The 20,455-nt window shown below is 32.7% G+C and overlaps 1 protein-coding gene across 1 annotated transcript; it reads left to right on the top strand.

The window, feature by feature from the left end:
* The first annotated feature begins 17,447 nt into the window (after positions 1-17,447).
* On the top strand, positions 17,448-18,671 carry LOC108980145 (transcription factor MYB64-like). Its single transcript, XM_018950989.2, has 2 exons — positions 17,448-17,777; positions 18,504-18,671. Exons 1-2 carry the CDS (start codon positions 17,448-17,450, stop codon positions 18,669-18,671), a joined length of 498 nt encoding a protein of 165 aa, XP_018806534.2.
* The last annotated feature ends 1,784 nt before the right edge of the window (positions 18,672-20,455 follow it).

Raw genomic sequence — 20,455 nt, 5'->3', positions numbered from 1 at the left:
TTTTTTTTTTTTTATAATTTATATATATATTAATTATGTAATAATTGTATATAATTAATTATATAATCTTCATCTAACCTAATCCTACCACTAACTCACCATTAAGTAATTATTAACTAATACTAATATTTATACTAATACTAATTGTCTAGACTTTGATATGGTATCAAAAAAGAAATACTAATATAGTTATAACTTATACTAAATCACTATAACTAATTTTACTAATATATAGCTATATTATATTACTAATTGTCTAATACTAATACTATTATATAGTTATATTAATCATAATAACTAATCACTATAAGTCTATAACTATATATATTTAGTATTAATGTATTATTATATTCTTTAACGTATAACTATAATATATAGTACTAAACTACTAGTATATGTTAATATTTTAACATATTATAAGATTAAGATATTAAGAGTTATAATAGTATGGATAATTAAATAATTTATGCTTATTTATAATAGTATGTTAAGTATGTATCTTTCTCAATTATGGATGTAATATGTATGGATAATTAAATTATTTATACTTATTGCTTCATATACAAAATGTAAAAGGTTGTATATGGCTCATTATGCATTAACCTAGAAGTTAGAACTATCATAATGCATTGACATACTCTAAGTTAGTAATAAAATAATAATTAACATCATCAATATAATTAATACTAAACTAAATCACTATAACTATAATTATAATTTATAACTAAATCACTATAAGTCTACTGTCTATATATAGTATTGATATTACTATTAGTATAGTACATAGTAATAATAGTATTAGTAATAATTTAGTATCAGTGTATTATTATATAATATATACTATTAGTATCACAATATCATTATAATATATATATATATATACACACTATAAATCTGTGTAGTAGACTAGTAGTAACACTGTAATAGTATAATATATAGTATTAATATATATTAATATATTATAAGAGTTATAGGCTTATAGCATAATATATGTGTAATAGTATAGTATTAATATCACTATAGTTATATATACCAAATACAATGATTTATTAATCATATTACATATACAAAATGTAAAAACTTAGAAAGTTTAATATATTGACAATTATCATAGATTCATAAAATCATAAATTATAATACATTGAGATACTCTAAGTTAGTAACAAATTTGCAATTAGCATTTAACATCATAAATATAATTATTATTAATTATTTTTTTAATGAGTTAATTAAATAATCCAAATTAAATAGTTTACTTAATTTTAATTTTACTAATTTAAATAAATTTTTTAATTAATTTATGTGCCAAAAAGATAAAATAATCACAAGTAAAAAACACACATGACTTGCCATTAAAGAAACGACGTTGTTTGGTACAAAATTGGACTTAAACAGTGCCGTTTAAGTCACTGTAGGCAAATTCTTAAACTTGGTTGCATGATACGGCAACCTAGTTATTATTTTTTTTAATTTAACGTCCCTAAAACGGCGCCATTTGAGTCCAATTTCAATACAAATGGCAATGTTTCATTCCTTCCATTTTCCCAATTCTCCCCTCCCTTGAGAAATCCTAGAGCCGCGGGGGCTCTAGCCCCTTTGTCATAGGCTCACAGCAGCTCCGTCACATCTCAAGTTCCTTGATTGCCGATTGGTACTCTTTCTCTCTCTCTATTTCAGAGCTTGATATTTCTTCTCTTAACGCAGATTTGAGAGGTGAGATGAGAATTTTATGTTTTGTTTTAGTGTTTAAAATATATGTTTTAATATTATTATTGTATTGGGATTTGAAAAAGTTAAATTGAGATTTAAAAAAATTGAATTGTTTATTATATTTTGTATGGAGATTTGAAAAATGTATAATGATGATATGAGATGAGATGAGAATTTTGTATCTCATCCCACCCCCCAAACCTGCTCTAGTCTCTTATTGTTTGCATCATCAAGTGTTTTATTTATTCTGTGTATGCCGTATAACATGTGAATCCTGGATCCGTGATAATTGTGCAAGTTTGTATGTAATGTAGATCCCATCAATGTGGAATGATGATTTACAGAACAAATAGCATATAAATGTGAATAAACTTTCTTTTCTTGGTGGAGCATATGACTAATTGCAAGCATTTGATTGTAATTATATTGTTTTTCCTTAAACCATCTTTCATATACACTACAAGGAGAATCACCTTTACCGGCGATTCACATTTGTTGGCAAAACTAACAAAATCGCCGCCTCTCACCTATCCCAGCGATTTATAAATCGCTGTAAGTTCGCCGGTATTAAATCTCCACTTTTGATCTACTCCAACGGAAGCCAAAAATCGCCAGCAAATATTATTTTTTCCCAGCGATATTTATTCACCGCAAATAGTATCTCTATCGCCGCAATTGCACGATGCGATTCAGTTGTTAATCGTTGGGAAATATTAATTCCAGCGATTTAATGTTGTCGCTAAAAGAGCAAACATCGCCGGAAAAGGTCAATCCCAGCGATTTTTTGAAATCGCCACAATTAACTAAATGACTTTGAAATATTTTTTCCGGCGATTAAAACATCGCCGGCATAGATCAATACCAGCGATTTAAACATCGCTGCAATTGAATTTTTGGTTTTGTGACCTCAGTTGCGGCGACACAAAATCGATGGTATTGACCTTTTCCGGCGATGTTTTAATCTCTGGGAAAACAGCTGCAGAACACCAAAATCGTTGGTATTGATCTATGCCGGGTCACAAATACCCACTTTTCAACGGAGGCAAACGAAGACCCAAAATTGATAGGGTAGGGCCTAGGGAGGTCAGTGAAGTTAGTGGTGGTGAAGGTTGGCCGTGGGAGGCGGCGTGGGAGGCGGTAGAAGGCCAAAAACACCAAAATCGGCAATGGGGTTGGTTGTGCTTCACCGGTGACGGATCGGAGGTGGGGTTGGGTGCAATGGGTTGCTAGGAAGTCGAAAATGAAGTGGTTAGAAGATGGTGGCCAATGGTGGTGCGACGGCGGCGCAGCGGCGGAAAGAGTGTCGCGGCTTCAATGGGCTCGTGGTGGCTAACGGCGGCGCGAATGGAGCTGAGGTTGGTGGGGTAGGGTCGCCGGCGGCTGGGGAAGCTGACGGGCTGGGCGGTGACGGCCACCGCCGTCTCAAGGAGGCGCTGGGTGGTGAAGAAGGAAACGGACGGAGAGAGGGAGGGGGAGCTGGGTCGCGCGCGGGAAGAGAACTGAAGGAGAAATAAGGAAAAAGAAAAGAAAGAGAAAAGAAAAGGAGAGGAAAAAAAAATGGAGGGAAAAGAGATGAGGTCCAATTCTCATAATTTGGGTCACAAAAATGATTCAACGGAAACGATTTCAAAACCACAAGTTAAATATAATAATTTAAACGTAATGGTAAAGTCAAATTGAAATAATTAAATACCACAGTAATTAAGTAAATATGAAAAAAAATTTAAATGCATAACAATAAATAAATATTAAGAAAGCACATAAAAATAATTTTTACCAAATTAAAATCATAAAAATAAACTCATTAAAAATCCAACCAATTTAAAATAAGAGAATAAATTTTTGAATAAAATAAAAGTAATCCTTCAATAAAAATATACTAAAATACAGGATGTTACAGCGTGGGTTGAGAGAGAAGAGGGATTGGGAAGGAGAGGGAAAGAAATGAGGGAAATGGTAAGGCGGGTTGTTTAAATTTAATTTCACTTTTCCGGTGATTTTGATTTGACGCTAATAGTATATAATTTACTAGATATGCTCTTGCGGCGAAAATACGATGAATATTTTCGTCGCAAATAGTCTTTGTTGTTCAATTTGCGACGATATTAAAATCGCTGCAAAAAGTAAAAGTAATTTCTTTTCCATCAGTTGAAAAATTGGAGAAGGAAAGCAAGCAGCGACTTAGAAATCGTTGGTAATAATGTTTATTAGTGATATTTTTGTTGCAACGATATTAAAATCGTTGGGAAAGGCCTAAATTTTCTAGAAGACTATTTCCAGCGTTTTTTATTCGCCGCAAAATTAGCTATCATGGAGATTTTCCCATTCGCCACAATTAAAATATGGCTACAGTTTCTGATATCTTTTGCGGCGATAAAAAAATCGCCGCAAATGAGTGAACAGTAATTGCAACATCAGATTTCGTATTCATTGCTTTAGATTTCAGCGACGATAAGAGAATCGCCGCAAATAAGGATTAATTGCAGCGATTTTTTTTGCGGCGATAGTAAAATCGCTGGAAAAGGCGTTATTTCTTGTAGTGATATGATATATATTGTTTTTTCTTTAAAAAAAAATCCTTATAAAAATAGGAAAAAAAAATGTTCACCCGTGTAATGAAGTGCTTGAGAAAAGCATTTTGTTTTTCTTCCCCATTAACAAAGCATATCATTTTGTCATAGTTACACTGATAGAGAATCATTTTTTGCCCGTTTGATTTGCATAGTGTATTCTCTTCCTTTGTGAGTGATAATTTTCCCTGGGATTGAAAATTTGTAATAGAAAATTTGTGATTGAAAAAAGCTAGTTGAATTATTTTCTTCCTTTTGATGCAATATTGAATTCAAGTCATTGAAAAAGTCTTGTTCACCCACCAGCATTGGTTCATTTTTTTCCTCTTAGAAGTGGTGGTCCAGGGTTCTATTTTCAGAAAGGCTTATAGGACTAGATCAATCTTCATTACATGATCTAATCTTCCTATATGATGATTGCTTATGAATGCCAGCAAATGATGTCCAAGTGAGGCTCCTGACTGATCAGAATTTGTTTGATAGGGAAACATAATCTATATTTGGGTTGACAGTCTCCCTGAATTACTACCTTGAACACTATTTTTGGATATGTACGCTTATATTATATTGTTCATAACATAGGTACTATATTAAGGGATACATTTTTTGTTTGTCCAATCCATGAAAGGTTTAGTGCCCAATGTTTGATCGACACTCGTTGGATTTACAAGTATAGCAGACTTCCCATCTACTTCTCCTTTAATCAATTTGTTCATTAAATCTCTGTTTTCTTGGCAATTATTCATTCTCAATCTCTGTCTCTTTCTCTTGAAAAGTTTCCTGTTTTGTTCGCATGCACATCAGACATACTACTACAACTGGCAATTACAAAAGAAATACCTTTTTTTTTTTTTTTTTTTTTTTTAAATTTTTTTATTCTTGAACACCCTGGGTCATCCTGACTACGTACTGAGGATAGAACCCATCCTCACATTTCACATGTTATTTATTTTGCATGTCCACTATAATTTATATAATTAATTAAGGATAAAATTATAGATCCATGATTTTGACTTGTTAATATACTCAATCCTTGTTAATGTACTATTTTTGTGAGTGGTTGCCACCTGTGAATTTAAGTTAAGTCTCTCCATTTTTCTAGATGGAGTCTTCTACAAATGAAGTAACAGAGTCAACCCAAGGCATGCCTCCAACCCCACCCCCATCCAATGTAAGTATTAAATCGGTTGGTGGGTCACAAAATGGTAGAGTTAGGTAAATAGTTTGGGATCACTTTACAAAAATACCAAAAGGTGATCCCATCAAACCTAGGGTTGCTTGTATTTATTGTGGTACTTCATATGTATGTGATACGAAGACCAATGCCAAGGATTGATTTAGTTTGTTTATGAGCGAAAAACATAACTTGAGAAAATGTTCTTCGAGGGCAACGAATTTCCCTCACCACGGATACATGGACATCTGTACAAAATCTAAACTATATGTGTCTCATAACACGCTATATTGATAATGTTTGGAAGCTACACAAGCAGATTCTTTCATTTTCTTTGGTTGAAAATCATAAGGGCATAGAGATGTGTTTGCATAACTGGGGCGACCAAAAATACTTGAACTCACTCTTGATAATGCAAATTCTAATAATGGGACCGTTTCTTATTTGAAAAAAAAAATCAAATATAGGAGGAACACGGTCTTGGAACATGAATTCTTGTATGTTTGATGTTGTGTCCACCTTTTGAACTTAATCGTTCGTGAGAGGTTGATAGAATATGATGAGTCTATTGCGAATGTGAGGGGTGTTGTGAAGTATATTAAATCCTCCCCTCAAAGGTGGAGTACATTTAAGAAATGTGTGGGATTGGAAGAGATTCAATCCAAAAGTCAAGTTTACTTAGATGTAACGATTAGATGGAACTCCACCTATCTTATATTGGAGTGAGCTTCAAAATTTAGAAAAACTTTTGATCGGTTGGAGGAAGAAGATCCTTGCTTCCTTGGTAGTATTGAAGATGACGATGATGTCGATGTCGATGTCGATGATGAAGATGTAGTGAATAGGAGAAAGTCAAAGAAGTTAGGGCCTCCCAATGCATCCGATTGGAAGAAGGTAAATTTGTTTGTGAGGTTTTTTCAATTATTTCATGATGCAACTTTACGCTTCTCGGGAGGTGAATATGTAACTTACAATATTTTTTTTCGGGAGTTGGATGCTATTAAAGATGTCATTAACATGGAATGTGAAGAACGAAGCCCCCTTATGAGATTAATGACCACAAATATGAAGATAAAGTTTAAAAAGTATTAGAAGAACTTGGATAATAAGAATATGCTGTTGTATGTTAGGATTTTTCTTGCTCCTCGCTACAAGATACGATATTTTAAGTTTGGATTGGGACAAATGTATGCACATAATGATTCAAAAAAAAAAATTGATTTCAATTAGAAGGTGAAAAATGTATTTATCTGCATGTATGAGACATACATGGAAAATGAAGAAGGGAGTTCTCATCAGCATGCAAGTTCCCTACATGGAGATATAAGTCTTTCAACTGACAAGATTGCGAGTAGAAAGACACATTTGATGGCCCAATTTACGTAACAGTTACAGTCAAAAGACAATTTGGAAAGCAATTTAGAGGTTGATAAATATCTAGCTGAAAGATGTGAGAATCAAGATGATAGTTTTGACCTTCTAAATTAGTGGAAGGTAAATTCAGTTAGATATCGTGTACTTAAGCAATGTACATGCAATATCAGTATCTACTGTAGCCTCTGAATCTACATTTATCACTGTAGGTCTTGTACTTGACTCTTTTTGAAGTAGTTTAAATTAGATGAGTGTTGAGAGTCTCATATGTATACAAAACAAGTTTCGTTCTTCTTCTACTCTAATAAGTCTTAGGACTTTAGTGGATGAAGTGGAGGAATTTGAAACGCAGTTGGATATGGGTATGTAATGCATTTACTTTTGATATCTTTTGTGGTTTATTTTGTTTTATCTTATGTGTTATGTAACTTTATTTTACTTGTTTTGTTTTAAATTATTATGGATATATAGAACTTGTTGGGGACTTTGTTGATTTTGTGGAGACATCAAATTCAATGCCTACCTGCCTTATACCCAATGCTGATTAAAGACTAAAGAGGTCAGAAAATTGTTGGTTATGAGTTTTTAATCTTGATTTGAGACACTGTCTATGAATAAAGATGATAACAATGTTTGTAGTCTCCCTCCTTACTTTTACTTTTTTAACTCTCAACTTTGACTTTTGGAAATAACATTCCTAGAATTTGAGAATGGTGAAAGTTTTAAAGGTCTTTGGAAGAATTGAAGGCATCTTAGAATGTGATTGGGTGTACTCTTATGGCAGATGGTTGGAAAGATGGATACAATAAAACTTTGATAAATTTTTTGGTTTACTATTCAAGAGGTATTTATTTTGTTAGATCTATTGATTCCTCTAATATCTAAAAAACTAGTGCATATCTCTTTAAATTATTTGAGGAAACTGTACAATTTAGTATAGATAATGCTACAAATTATAAGTTGGTAGGGAAAATGTTAGAGGGAAAGAAAAGAGAATTTATTTTAGAGAACTTGTTAGATACCTTGTGCAGCACACTGTATTGATCTCATGCTTGAGAATATGATGAAGATCAAAAGAGTGAGTTATGTTGTTGATGAAAATTTTAATGTCAAATTTCCCTTAGATGCAATTTTATCTAATAGTAATATGTTGCCTTTGAATAGTTGAGGAAGTATTGGCATGTGCAGACTGTAATGCATTGAGACTTGGAGACAGTTGTGCTCTTACAGGGATGGAGTAGGGCTGCAAACTGCAGTGCATTATTTCTTTAATATAACTAATGTAGTAATGTTTAACTAATGATTTTTATCTTTGTATTAATATGGCTTTTCGGTTTATATATATTTGTGTTTTGTATTGATGTAAATATGAGAGAGTGAGAGAGTGAGAGCTGTGTATTAATGTACTTGTGTTTGTATTTTTTTTTTTTTTTGGAGTTTAGAATTTGGATAAATTGGGTGATTACTTATTAGTTATTACTTATTAGGGATTGTTTTAAATTTCCTTATCTCTATTTTTTAAGTTTTATTACTATGATTGATAATCTATTTTCAGTTGTTTGGATGGATATAGAAAATTTATAATCTTTTGTAATAAATCATTTTATTCAATTTTATTGTATATAGACAATTTTCTTTTTTTCATTATTTTTATTTTCCTTTCAAGTTCTTTTTTTGATATTTTTGGACTTAAAATTGGATAAAATGTTAGTGGGCCAAAAAGTTAAAATGATTGTTGGGCCGAAAATTATAGGGATTGGACCAATGGCCCATTTCGTACAGGATTGGACCGATCGACCGGCCCATCCCAAATGGGACCGGACCGGGGTCCTTATGCTATTTGGTCCAGTCCAGGGTAGAAAAACCCTTGACCAAATAGGTCTGGTCCGCAAAACCTCTTTGGGACCGACTGGACTGGACCGAATTCACCCCTAGTCTTTGTACCATTGCCGAAGATCAACTTCGTCTCTCATGCCATCCCTACACCTAAAAGCCAGCTCGTTTCCTCTCTACGTCTCGCTTGGTCCTTCATGCCGAAAGTAAACTCTCGCTATCGCCTTATCTCGCACGGCCTGAACCGACGGAGTCTAACTCTCTCACGCTCAGACTCCTACATCACTGAGAGTGAGAGCCCAGTTGATCTCTCTTTCTCTCTCTCTCTCTCATCCCATAGTGTGTGCATAGCCACACCAACATGGACCAAGTGTTTGTGTGCTTGTGTATGGCTGTGCAACCAGCCTTGTGGTTGAGAGTTTCGTTAATGTTCTTCGCAGGGTTAGTAACGAAAATCTTGAGAATAGTTGAAGAATTTTATGAATTGTTGTGAAAAATCTTGACACGCTTTTGTTTAAAAAAGGAAGAGTGCTGGGCTTTCGGTTCATATGGGTTCAACCCGATTTTATTCTGATCGGGATGGTTCAGATCGAATTGGCTCTTTAAATGGAGGGGGCCGGGCACAAACCCGATTGTGACATGCTAGGTTGCAGGCAATGATGATTGCTTAGATTGTCCATTTTCTCTGGCGACTTCCCCCTTCTTCTACTGCCCCAAAGTCCACAAGGTCAGGAGCCACAAACTACTTCAAAAACAGTATGACTATAATCCCAGAAACGACATGTCCTCTAGTACCTCTTGCTGCTGCTGCTGCTGCTTTCAGATAAATGCAAGAAAGAAATTAAGAAAGTGGAAGACACAAATTTCTGAAAATAAAGTTTGTTCTTTTTTTTTTTATAAGCTAAAGTTTCTGTTTTTCAAATTCATAATAGAAAGCCGTATCCAAAAGGGGTATAATATTGGTAGACCAAGATTGGGCTGATCAACTGCTGGAAACCTGTGCAAACTGGGCCACTGAAACAGTGAAAGAATCAATCAAATCTTTATTAAACCCGACCGAAATTAACTAGAACTGTACTGTGCTAGAAATGTAGGAAACCGGCCCAATTCTCTATGTACATGGACTTGATTCATTCGAGTCTTGAGATTGGCACTAGACATGGTCCTCTAACATTAGCTACCAAATTTAAGAGCAACACTTGAACACAAATAGTAAATGAGAAATGATATTTATTTGGGTGGTGTAATTTTTTTTTATAAAAAGTGAGTAAATACAGAATTCATATAAAAAAATAATTTTTATTAATAAATTTTAAACTTTTTCAAAATGATATTACGGCGCTTATACATGTAGCATTACTCATATTCAGTTTGGTTTTATGCAAAGTCTTGTAAGCAGTGAGATAAAGACTTGTATCTCAGTGTGGGACACTCAGATTCTCCTACCCTTTCTGGTAACCATCAGTTTCGGTGTTTGAATTTACTTGGGGACTTGGTCGGAGACACGGCCATCTCTGCACACAGATTCTCCTCCCGTTTCTAGTAACCATCAGTTTCGATGTCCGAATTTACTTGGACAGTTGGTGGGAGACATATACATGAATAATGATATCCGCGTACATTTCACGCAGCATATTTTACAATTGTATTTTAAGATGGGGTAATTTTTAAAGTGATATTAATTTTATAAATTAATTTATAAAAATAAACATAATTATGTTAAGTTTTGCGAAAAAGGGTTTTGTGTAAACTATTTTTCCATATACATGTGTACGATAATCTTCCCTTTCTAGTAACTATCGTGTCAGTGTCTCCAGGAGACATACGGCATTATACTTATGGCAGCTTATAATAATAATAATAATAATAATCAAAAACATTATAGACGCAATATTCCTTCCATTTGTAACAAACATTTTTTGTAATCAAAATCAATTATCGGTCATATTAAAATTTTTAATTCAAATAAAATAAGAAATCTTAATTTTTTATTTTTTTGTCTTCTGTCTTTTATTGAGCCGCATAGTTATGATTTATTCAAAGGACAACTGAAAATGATGTGATTTTACAAGTATTTAATTATATGCGCTCAACATTATTTTTGTTATATCAAAATATTAGACGCTAAAAAAATGTTCATTATCATTTTAATTATATTAGTTTTGATCTTTTTAGTTTTATGGTACGATATAATTGACTGATATTAAAAAAATAAAAAAAATAATTTTAATTCTTTGATATTATATATGCTAGGTATTGATCAGACAAACTGTTTAATTAATTAGCTAACTTATAATTTATAAAAAAAAAAAATTCGTAATTAATCAACTATTACTAGAATATCATAATCATGGGGCGCCCACCTACATATATTTCCATAAAGAAATCGAATAACTGATCTTGCTTTTCAGTCATTAATTAATCACATGTCCATGCAAATTTTTAATAAGAGAAAAATTATATTTTAACTTAACAATAACAACGTCAGCCTTGGCTTGATAAGAAGTTAAGACAAAATGAAATCAACTAATATGTCAACGTAAAAAATTAATGATTTTGACTTTTATTTTTAATTTGATGTGTTTAAATATAATAAAAAATATTATTATATTTAAAATTATTTATAAATTATGAATGAGTTATTAGTCTATCACTACCATTCTCGCATATAAGCGTTGCCGTGTTGGCTTGCTGATGTTTTCAACGTCAACTCAACTTTCACTTGTCACACAATAAAAATTTAAAAGAAATAATTTGATCTTAAATTATTTGTATAAAAATAAATTTATAAATTATTGTATCTTGATATAACATGTTAAATTATAAAATTATTTTTATTATAAATTTAATTTAATTAATCACATATAATAATACTAGTCTATACATTTATTTTAAAGTTTCTTTATATCAATAACCTTTTTCAAAATTCAAAAGAATTATTTTACTTATACCTTATTTTTATTTATTAAATTTAAAATAATATTATTTTATTTATGCAAATTGTTATTTAATAATAACTTTATCATCATGGAATATCCAAAAGTAGTTACGGTTGCGGTCGAGACAAACGAGGAAGGTAACTGTCGTTGACAGCATTGTACAAAGATCTTCCCCCGGGCCACCATGTCCGTGCAGTGTACTTAATTCTATATGTTTATCGTTTTTTGATTTTGATCAAATATTGAATTTTATCGACCACGACCAACAAATGAATTCAGCTTTTTTTCAAATTTTAAAATAAAAATAATATTAAAAATTTATATTATAACAATATTTTATTTAACTTTTAATAAAATATCTTAACTCATCTCATTTGAACTGTATAATTAAATAAGACCTAAGTTACATTGTGGTAGGTCAATTATATATTTGAAGAATTTATTACTGTTTTTTTTTTTTTGTACTGAAGAATTAATGTTATTATAATAAAAATTAAGTGATAGGAATCCCTAACAATTTTCTCAAACTAAATCCCATAATGTTTAAATAATTAAAAAAATATATATATTTGGAAATAGAGTAAAAACCTCACGTCCAAATAATCAGTACTAGACGCAAAGCCCGAAAGAGAAGCCACCTAGGAAGATGGTTGCAACTTAAACAACTTGCATGCATCCTAGCAATTGGTGTAAAAAAAGAGGCTTAGATCCAAGCTGGTGTGGGCAACACAATCCATCGTCAGATGTGTTGGCTGGAATGGGTTGCCGCTGGTCATGGGTGGTCGAAGATGGGGGCGGTACGTCCAGTAGGGTACTGCATGGTGCGATCTAAACAAAAACTTCCTACATTTACTTGCTTGAAAATTCGAGAAACCTAAGGAAAATGATGCACAGAAAATTAAGAACAAATGAAAAGATGCTGAACCGCTGGAATAAACGTCGTTCTAGTTGCGTTAGATGGGTCTGTTGGGCATGCGAACGTAGTAGTACTACATGTCCATGATCCTTTTCACATAGGCTGCGTTCTCGATTTGCCAGTTATAGCATTTGTTTGGATTGGTAATTCACTCCAACTCATTTCATTTCGTCTCATTTTATCTTTATAATTTTTTTAAATTTTTACACAAAATATAATAATCAATTCAACATTTTCAAATCTAAAAAATGATAATAATATTAAAAAATAATATTTTATTTTACTATTCACAAACCATCTCAACTTATCTCTGAATTCAAACGGGACTAGGTCTTTCTTTCACACCACTCATCACTCATGACAATATTGATGAACAATGTCAAAAGACTGTCTTTATTTTTTTTTTTAATATTATTATTTTTTTATAAATACCATTAGAACAAACCAACTATTCAGTCATTACAAATTTGTTCCTTACAGCATGCATAATCTGCATAGGCCCCTATTCTAACCAAATTCTTTCATTTGTTTGCATAAGAGCCAATTTTGCCAATAGATGAGCCATTTCATTTGTTTCTCTGTAGTTGAATACAACCTTCCATCCAGGCCATTCCTTCATCATTGATTGAGTAATATGTATCAAAAACCCATAATCTATGTTGACATCTTTTTTACTATTTGTTGACTTTACTATAAGCGGAGAGTCTCCCTCAAATTCTACTCTAGCAAGACCCAAATCAACACATATTCTTCTCATAACAAAATTCGAAAACAATAAATCTTCTTCTGACAGCCTTGAATTTAAATCCATCCATAAAGTCTGAAAATCTAGAACTGAGCTTGGCCATTTCGAAACTCGACTTAAATTTTCAGCCCAAACATCACTAGCTGCAGGACAATTCCATATAGCATGAAGAACTATTTCAGCTTCCCTCTGACAAATTGGACACAGATTATTATTGACCACCTTCTTTTTAAAAAGATTATGCATTGTTGGTAACAGCTCATTAGCTGCTTTCCATAATAAGTGTTTAATTTTTCCTTGAACATTTAGTCTCCATATATGTTGCCAATCAAATGTAGTACCTGATAATCCAGAAATTTCTCCACCCTCCCTCCTTTTGATTGTGTAATGCAAATGATATGCACTTCTAACATTAAAATCTCCATTAACAATATATCCCCAAATCATTTTATCTTGAGCATCCGTACTACTTACACGTATTCTACAAATCATTTCCCTTTGTTCTGATTGGAAAATCTAATAAATCAGTTCTTTATTCCCAATGCCTGCACTATCTTCTAACAATTATGATACATGAGCATTACCATGCAAAAGATGTATAGGAGATTGTACTTTAAAGAATGTAGGTTTTGGAATCTATTTATCATGCCAGATTTTAACATCCCTACCATTTTCGACTCACTACAGAATTCCTGCATTGACCAAATCCAGTGATGACCAAAGACTCTTCCAAATTAGAGATGGATTATAGCCCAGCTTTGCCTCTAGCAGATTAACTGATTTGAAATACTTTTCCTTCATGATTTTTGCCACTAAAGAATCAGGATTAGTCTTCATTCTCCATATCTGTTTTGCAAGCATAGCTTTGTTGAAAGATTTAAGATCTCTAAAACCCAAACTACCATTCTTCTTTGATTCTTCCATTTTTGTCCAATCTCTCCACTAAATTTTGTTGTGATTTTGCATGTAACTTCACCAAAACCTACAAATCATAATATTAATTTCCTTGAGCAGTATTTTGGGTAGCATGAAAACACTCATTATGTAAGTTGGAATTGCTTGAATTACTACCTTAATCATGACTTCGTTCCCTGCCTAAGAGAGAAATGTATTTTTCCAGCTCGATATCTTTGTCCAGACCCTGTCCTTTATGTACCTAAAAGAGTAATACTTTGATCTACCCACTATTAAAGGTAACCCCAAATAGTTTTCATAATTATTACTCATAGGTACCCTAGTAGCACTCAGTAGCTATTGTTTAACCATTTTTATTGTATTTGCACTGAAAAAAATAGTTGTTTTATCTATGTTGAGACATTTCCCTGATGCATCTTCATATTTTTCAAGTATTTCTTGTATCTTTTTTCACTCTTCAATTTTTGCTCTACAAAATAAAACACTATCATCAGCGAAAAGGTCTCTTGAAACTGCAACCCCTTGCAAATCACCCACTTCCTCTGCATGATTCAGTAATGAAGTAAAACTCTCTACACACAGTATAAAAAGGTAAAGAGATATTGGATCTCCTTGCCTTATACCTCTTTTTGGCTTTAGAATACCACCAGGCTGCCCATTAATCATGATTGAGTAGGTTACAGTTGTGACACAATTCATTATCAATGACACCCATCTTACCCCAAATCCCAATTTCTTTATTATTGCTTCCAAAAAAAATTCCATTCAATACGGTCGCAGGCCTTACACATATCCAACTTCAAAGTCATGCTTCATGTTTTCTCCTTTTGTCTTCTCTTCATTGAGTGTAGAATTTTATAGGCAACAATTACATTCTCTGTAATTAGCCTCCCAGGTATAAATGCACACTGACTATTGGAAATAATGACATGCAGTACTAGGTTGAGCTTGTTTGCTAACACTTTTGATGCCAACTTATGCAGTACATTATAAAGACTAATTGGCCTAAAAAATTTACAAGATAAGGATCTTTTATTTTTGGAATTAAGGCAATATAAGTGGAGTTGACAGAAAGATCCATTTCTCCCCCATTTAGAAAATTTAAAGTAGCATTGCATACCTTATTTGCCACTATATTCCAAAAAGATTGGAAAAAATATGCATTGACTCAAATGGGGCCTTTGAAGTCCCCGATCCAAATGGGTATAATGCATATTTTTTCCATAAGTCTGTTTTAATTAATTCCATATAAGTAAGTTATATTGTGTATTATATAGTTTGAAGGCCATAGTTTGATTTACATAAAGACAAAGTCGGTCGTGAGCAGGAATCTCGATGCGACCTTTTTTATTAACTATCTTTAGCAACATGGTTATGTACCACTAATCGCATTGCTCATTACTCTACAACAAAAATAGAAAAGGACAGCTTCATGAACGAAGCTCATAAATTAACCAAACATTAGAATCCAATATCTATTATAATATATATATATATATATATGTTATTTTTAAGATGAGTGATACAGCCACAAATTGATTATACAGAAGAAATCTCACAAATTGACTTAGTTTAATGTGATTTGATAGATCTACTTTATAATAAAAATAACTTTATAATTTGACAAATCACATCAATTTGTATAATTCTTTTTGTATAAGCTTTTTGTTGTGACTGTAATATTTATCTATTTTTAAACTTCTTTCTTTCATTATTGATTATAATATTGTGAACTATAATCCGTGTATAATTATTCACCGAAGATAATGAGTGATTCTTTAACCACGTGATCATGTAATGAGAAGAACTATGATATTTAAAAAGAAAAAAAAAATTCAAAAGGGAGTCCATTTTTTAAAAAATAATTCTTTAATTGCGTAATCTTTTTGAAAAAAAAAAGAGTCCATTATTTAAAAATTAATTTTTTCAAATGGATTCCTTATTTATTTATTTTTTTCAAAAGGATTGTATAGCGCTTGCGCACCCCACGACTACTGTTATGAATAACTAGCTATCATTGACTAATTTAAAATATAATAGCAGAAATAAAGAAAAGAGAATTCGACAATCGTACAAAAAATATCATGATTAATGTGATTCGGTTTAGAACAGGCCTACGTCCACTAGTAGAGTTGATCTCAAGATATTCACTATCACAAAATAGAGTAAAAGAGAGGTATAACAAATCACTCCTCAATCCCAAAAGTTTCAATACACCCAATGAGCTCTCAAAATCTCACAAAAGGAGCTCTCTCACTTTTCTCTTTGTCCTGACGGCTCAAAGTCTCAATACAATAAAAAAAATAACATATATTTATATTGTACGGTGCGAAAAATCTTAATTATGAACATTCTCTCGAATAGCGTGTCGAGCCAAAGTTCACTCAAGCTAGGATTAAGCCACAATCAAGCTAACCAAGTCTCCATAATGGCATTTTCAACAAAAATTAAGCCACACTAAACAATTACAAATACTATTTCTTTAATTAAAAAAAAGAAAAGAAAAGAATGAGGAATAGATTCGAAGAGAAAAGTCCTCATAATTATGAAAAAAGCGTAGTGTTTATGTTCTGTTTTTTTCTTTTAATATGTCCCTCTTAGTACCACTGCCATATCAAGTACTGGTCGTCCATTTGAGCGTTAAACTAGCCATCTGGCGAGAAGCAATTGGCTAGATCCAAGCTGAATAGCCGTGTGGAAAAGTGGAAATGAAAAGATTTCTAGGATTTTCATTTGAGAAAGGTTGGACTTGGTTGAAATTGTAGTGGAGAACATTGTTAGGTTCTGGAGAGAGAAGGTACGTCAACATCAAATGCTTCTGTTATCTCATAGGTAGGACGTTGAGTGCTCGATATTTGCCAAACATAGCGTCTTTCTTTCACCCCATTCAGGACGCAATACTCATGATAATATTGGTGGACAGTGTCAAATCATGTGTTTAATTCCACGTAAGTTATATTATTTATTATATAGTTTAAATCCATTATTCATTATACATCTTGATTCTATTATCCTTAAATAGACTATATAAATATAAACATCAAATCAATGTTATTTTTAACAAGTTTTTTTAAACTTCATCATTTCATTATTGAAAAATTATATTCACAACAAGCTAGTAGTAAGACATTGATGATTCTGCTGTGACGTCCGCTTTGTCGTCTGTAGTTGCAACTTGTTGAAGACTTTGAATGATAGATGTCCCCACACATGACCCGTTGGACGCGTGGCAGTCATATATCCCGCAAACCCCACATTAAAAGGGCTTCTAATGTATGTTTCTTCATCGTCATTCTTCGTTCAGAATTCAGCAACTTTACCCATATTCGGTATTCCCATATTACATAGAGATAGAGAGGAGATGGAGCTGAGCAAAGGTACTGAGAAAATGGTGAAAGCTCAGGTTGGGCAGCCCCGCTTCATACCCAAGAAAGGGAGCATATTTCCTCGAAAGAGAAGATCGGTGAAGAAGATAGTTCTTGATTCCATACTCAAATCCATTGCAAAACATCTCTGCTGCCTTAACCACCACCCCACTTCATCCTCTCTGGAAATCAGTACTTCACTGCCCAAAACCCCAGCTGAGAATTATGCGAAGAACGTGAAGATCTTTCCCCACCAAGGTCGTTAAATATCTGCTGCCCTACCCACATGGCCACCATTACATGATTTCTGTTCGTCTCTCTCTGTTTTTGGTTAGGGTTTAAGATGGAGTTTGTTTTACTTCATTGGTTGGTCTCTGTTGTTACCTTAGATTGTGTTGTACTATCAAAATTTAAAATTATTGGGATTGCAGATTAGTAATTGTCTGGGTTTGTTTTGTGCCTGCATCAATGTACTCGTTTTGCCAATATGAATAAAGGTTGATTTATTTCTTTATCTGTTACCTTTCTCTTTCGGGTGCAAACAAGTACAGAGGTGTGCTTTCTTCTCCGTTTTCTATTGGGAATCCATGAATGTCTCGTACTCCTCACACAAGAAAATATTTTTCTATATAAAATTGGATGTGCCAAAATTAGAGAGTTTTTTCCTTGGAAAGAGAGGAATAATCAATCTACTTGGGGTTCCTCTGTTCTGTCTCAAATGAATAATATATTTTGACCCTTTGGGAGTTGAGCAAAGGAAAATTGAAACTGAAGCATATAATGAGGCCAACAATAAGCTGCCCAGAACTCCCATAATTCAGAAATAAGCCATTCAGACGGTAACCCAGTTGCCATAGAGGTCCCAGACTTCTCTCTCTCTTTTTTTTTTCCCCTTCGATAATACATATATATGGCTTGAGTTTTTGATAAATAGATCGAGGTTTCACGGCTATGCGTCACAGAGAGACGTAGATCCTGTCAAGGGTCCGTGGAGCCCCGAGGAGGATGAGATGTTGCGGAAGCTAGTGCAGAGCCAGGGGGCTCGGAGCTGGTCTGTAATTAACAAGGCGATCGCGGGGTGGTCAGGCAAGTCGTGCCGGCTTCGTTGGGGCAACAAACTTTCACCGTAGGTGGAGCACCGGCCCTGCACGCTAGAGGAGGACCAGATCATTGTTAAGGCCCACGCCAAGTACGGCAACAAGTGGGCCACCATCGCCAGGCTGCTCAACATCCGTACGGAAAACTCGATCAAGAGCCACTGGATTCTACATTGAAGAGGAAATACTCATTGATGAGCGATGACACCGCCGCCACCACTACAACTGCAGTTTGGTTGAATCACCCGTTGAGAAGGCAGTAGAAAGAGGAAGGATTCTCAAGATGACAGACTTGTGTTTCTAATCGATCCAAAATGAGACTTGACTCTCACGAAAAGAGATTTAACAGGAATACCACCAAAATTCGAGAAAACTGCACAGAACCAACTAAGACGATGCTGAACAGTGAACTTTGGGGTAGGGGGGAGGGACATAACATTGAGTCGGACCAAAATTGGGCTCAATCGGTGGTAACGGTCTGGAAATATTTTAAACCGGGCGGCAAATGTGCAAAACTGGGCCTCCAAACACTAAAAGAAACAATCAAACCTTTATTAAGCCCGGGCCCAAATGAACTAGAACTGGGCTGAAAATGCATGGAATCCGTCCAGTCTTCTAACTACATGGACTTGACTCATTCGAGAGCTAATAAATGAAACGGCAACTTAGTAAAATTAACTATCTAATTGAACAGCAACACTTAAGACAATACACATGATACATATATATATATATATATATATTATATTTGGTTGAAGTTGAGTTCATCATTAAACTTTGTCTCTACTTTTCTTATTTCATCCATATTGATCATTATCATTATGATTTTGTAATTATGATATCGGTATTGGCTATCAATATTTGGTAATTTAGCTATCGAGTTATTATATTCATAAATCGATGTGTAAATCATAACATTCACATTACAAATTTAATTTGTAAGATTTAAATTTTAAAATTTATCTTCAAATCAAATTATGTCATATAAAAATTTTATTAGATATGGTCTACACAACAACCAGATTCTTTTTTATTTTTTTATGCAAATCTATTAATTTTGTATAAATACATTCGATAAAAAAAAAAAAAAAAAAAAGAAGGTTGACTCTCCATTAACGTTTTTCTGATAATATCCACGAAAAGGTGGAACACAAAATTTCGTGCTAAAGCCTAAACTGTTGCTTGTCGTGTGAGTTGTATTGATAGCTGATTTCAATTTATCTCATTTAATTATTATAATTTTTTAAAATTTTAATTTAAAATATAATAAATAATTCAACTTTTTCAAATCTCAAAATAATAAAAATATTAAAAAATAATATTTTAACAATATTTTTTTAATTTTTAATTTTCATCTCAACTCAACTCACTATTCAAACCTCACATAAACTTACAAAAACATATGAAGTATATATGATATTATAATATTACTAATCTTATGTGGGCTAAATTCTCTTTTAATTTAGGACCTCTTCTGTAACATATTAAAAAATAATATTTTAATAATATTTTTTTAATTTTTAATTTTCATCTCAACTCAACTCACTATTCAAACCTCACATAAACTTACAAAAACATATGAAGTATATATGATATTATAATATTACTAATCTTATGTGGGCTAAATTCTCTTTTAATTTAGGACCTCTTCTGTAACATATTAAATTATTACTTATTATAAAAACTTGTAATTATAAAAGATTTAAATTTAATTATTTAGTGAATATTTTGTATTTTGTATTTAATTTTTTTATCTTATTTTTTAAAATTCATTCAAGCATTTTAATTTAAACAGTTTCACTGCTAAAATATTAGTG

The sequence above is a fragment of the Juglans regia genome, chromosome 15 (genome assembly GCF_001411555.2).
Source record: "Juglans regia cultivar Chandler chromosome 15, Walnut 2.0, whole genome shotgun sequence".
NCBI lineage: Eukaryota > Viridiplantae > Streptophyta > Magnoliopsida > Fagales > Juglandaceae > Juglans > Juglans regia.
The sequence above is the reverse complement of the archived record's forward strand: the minus strand, read 5'-3'. Positions and strand labels throughout refer to the sequence as shown.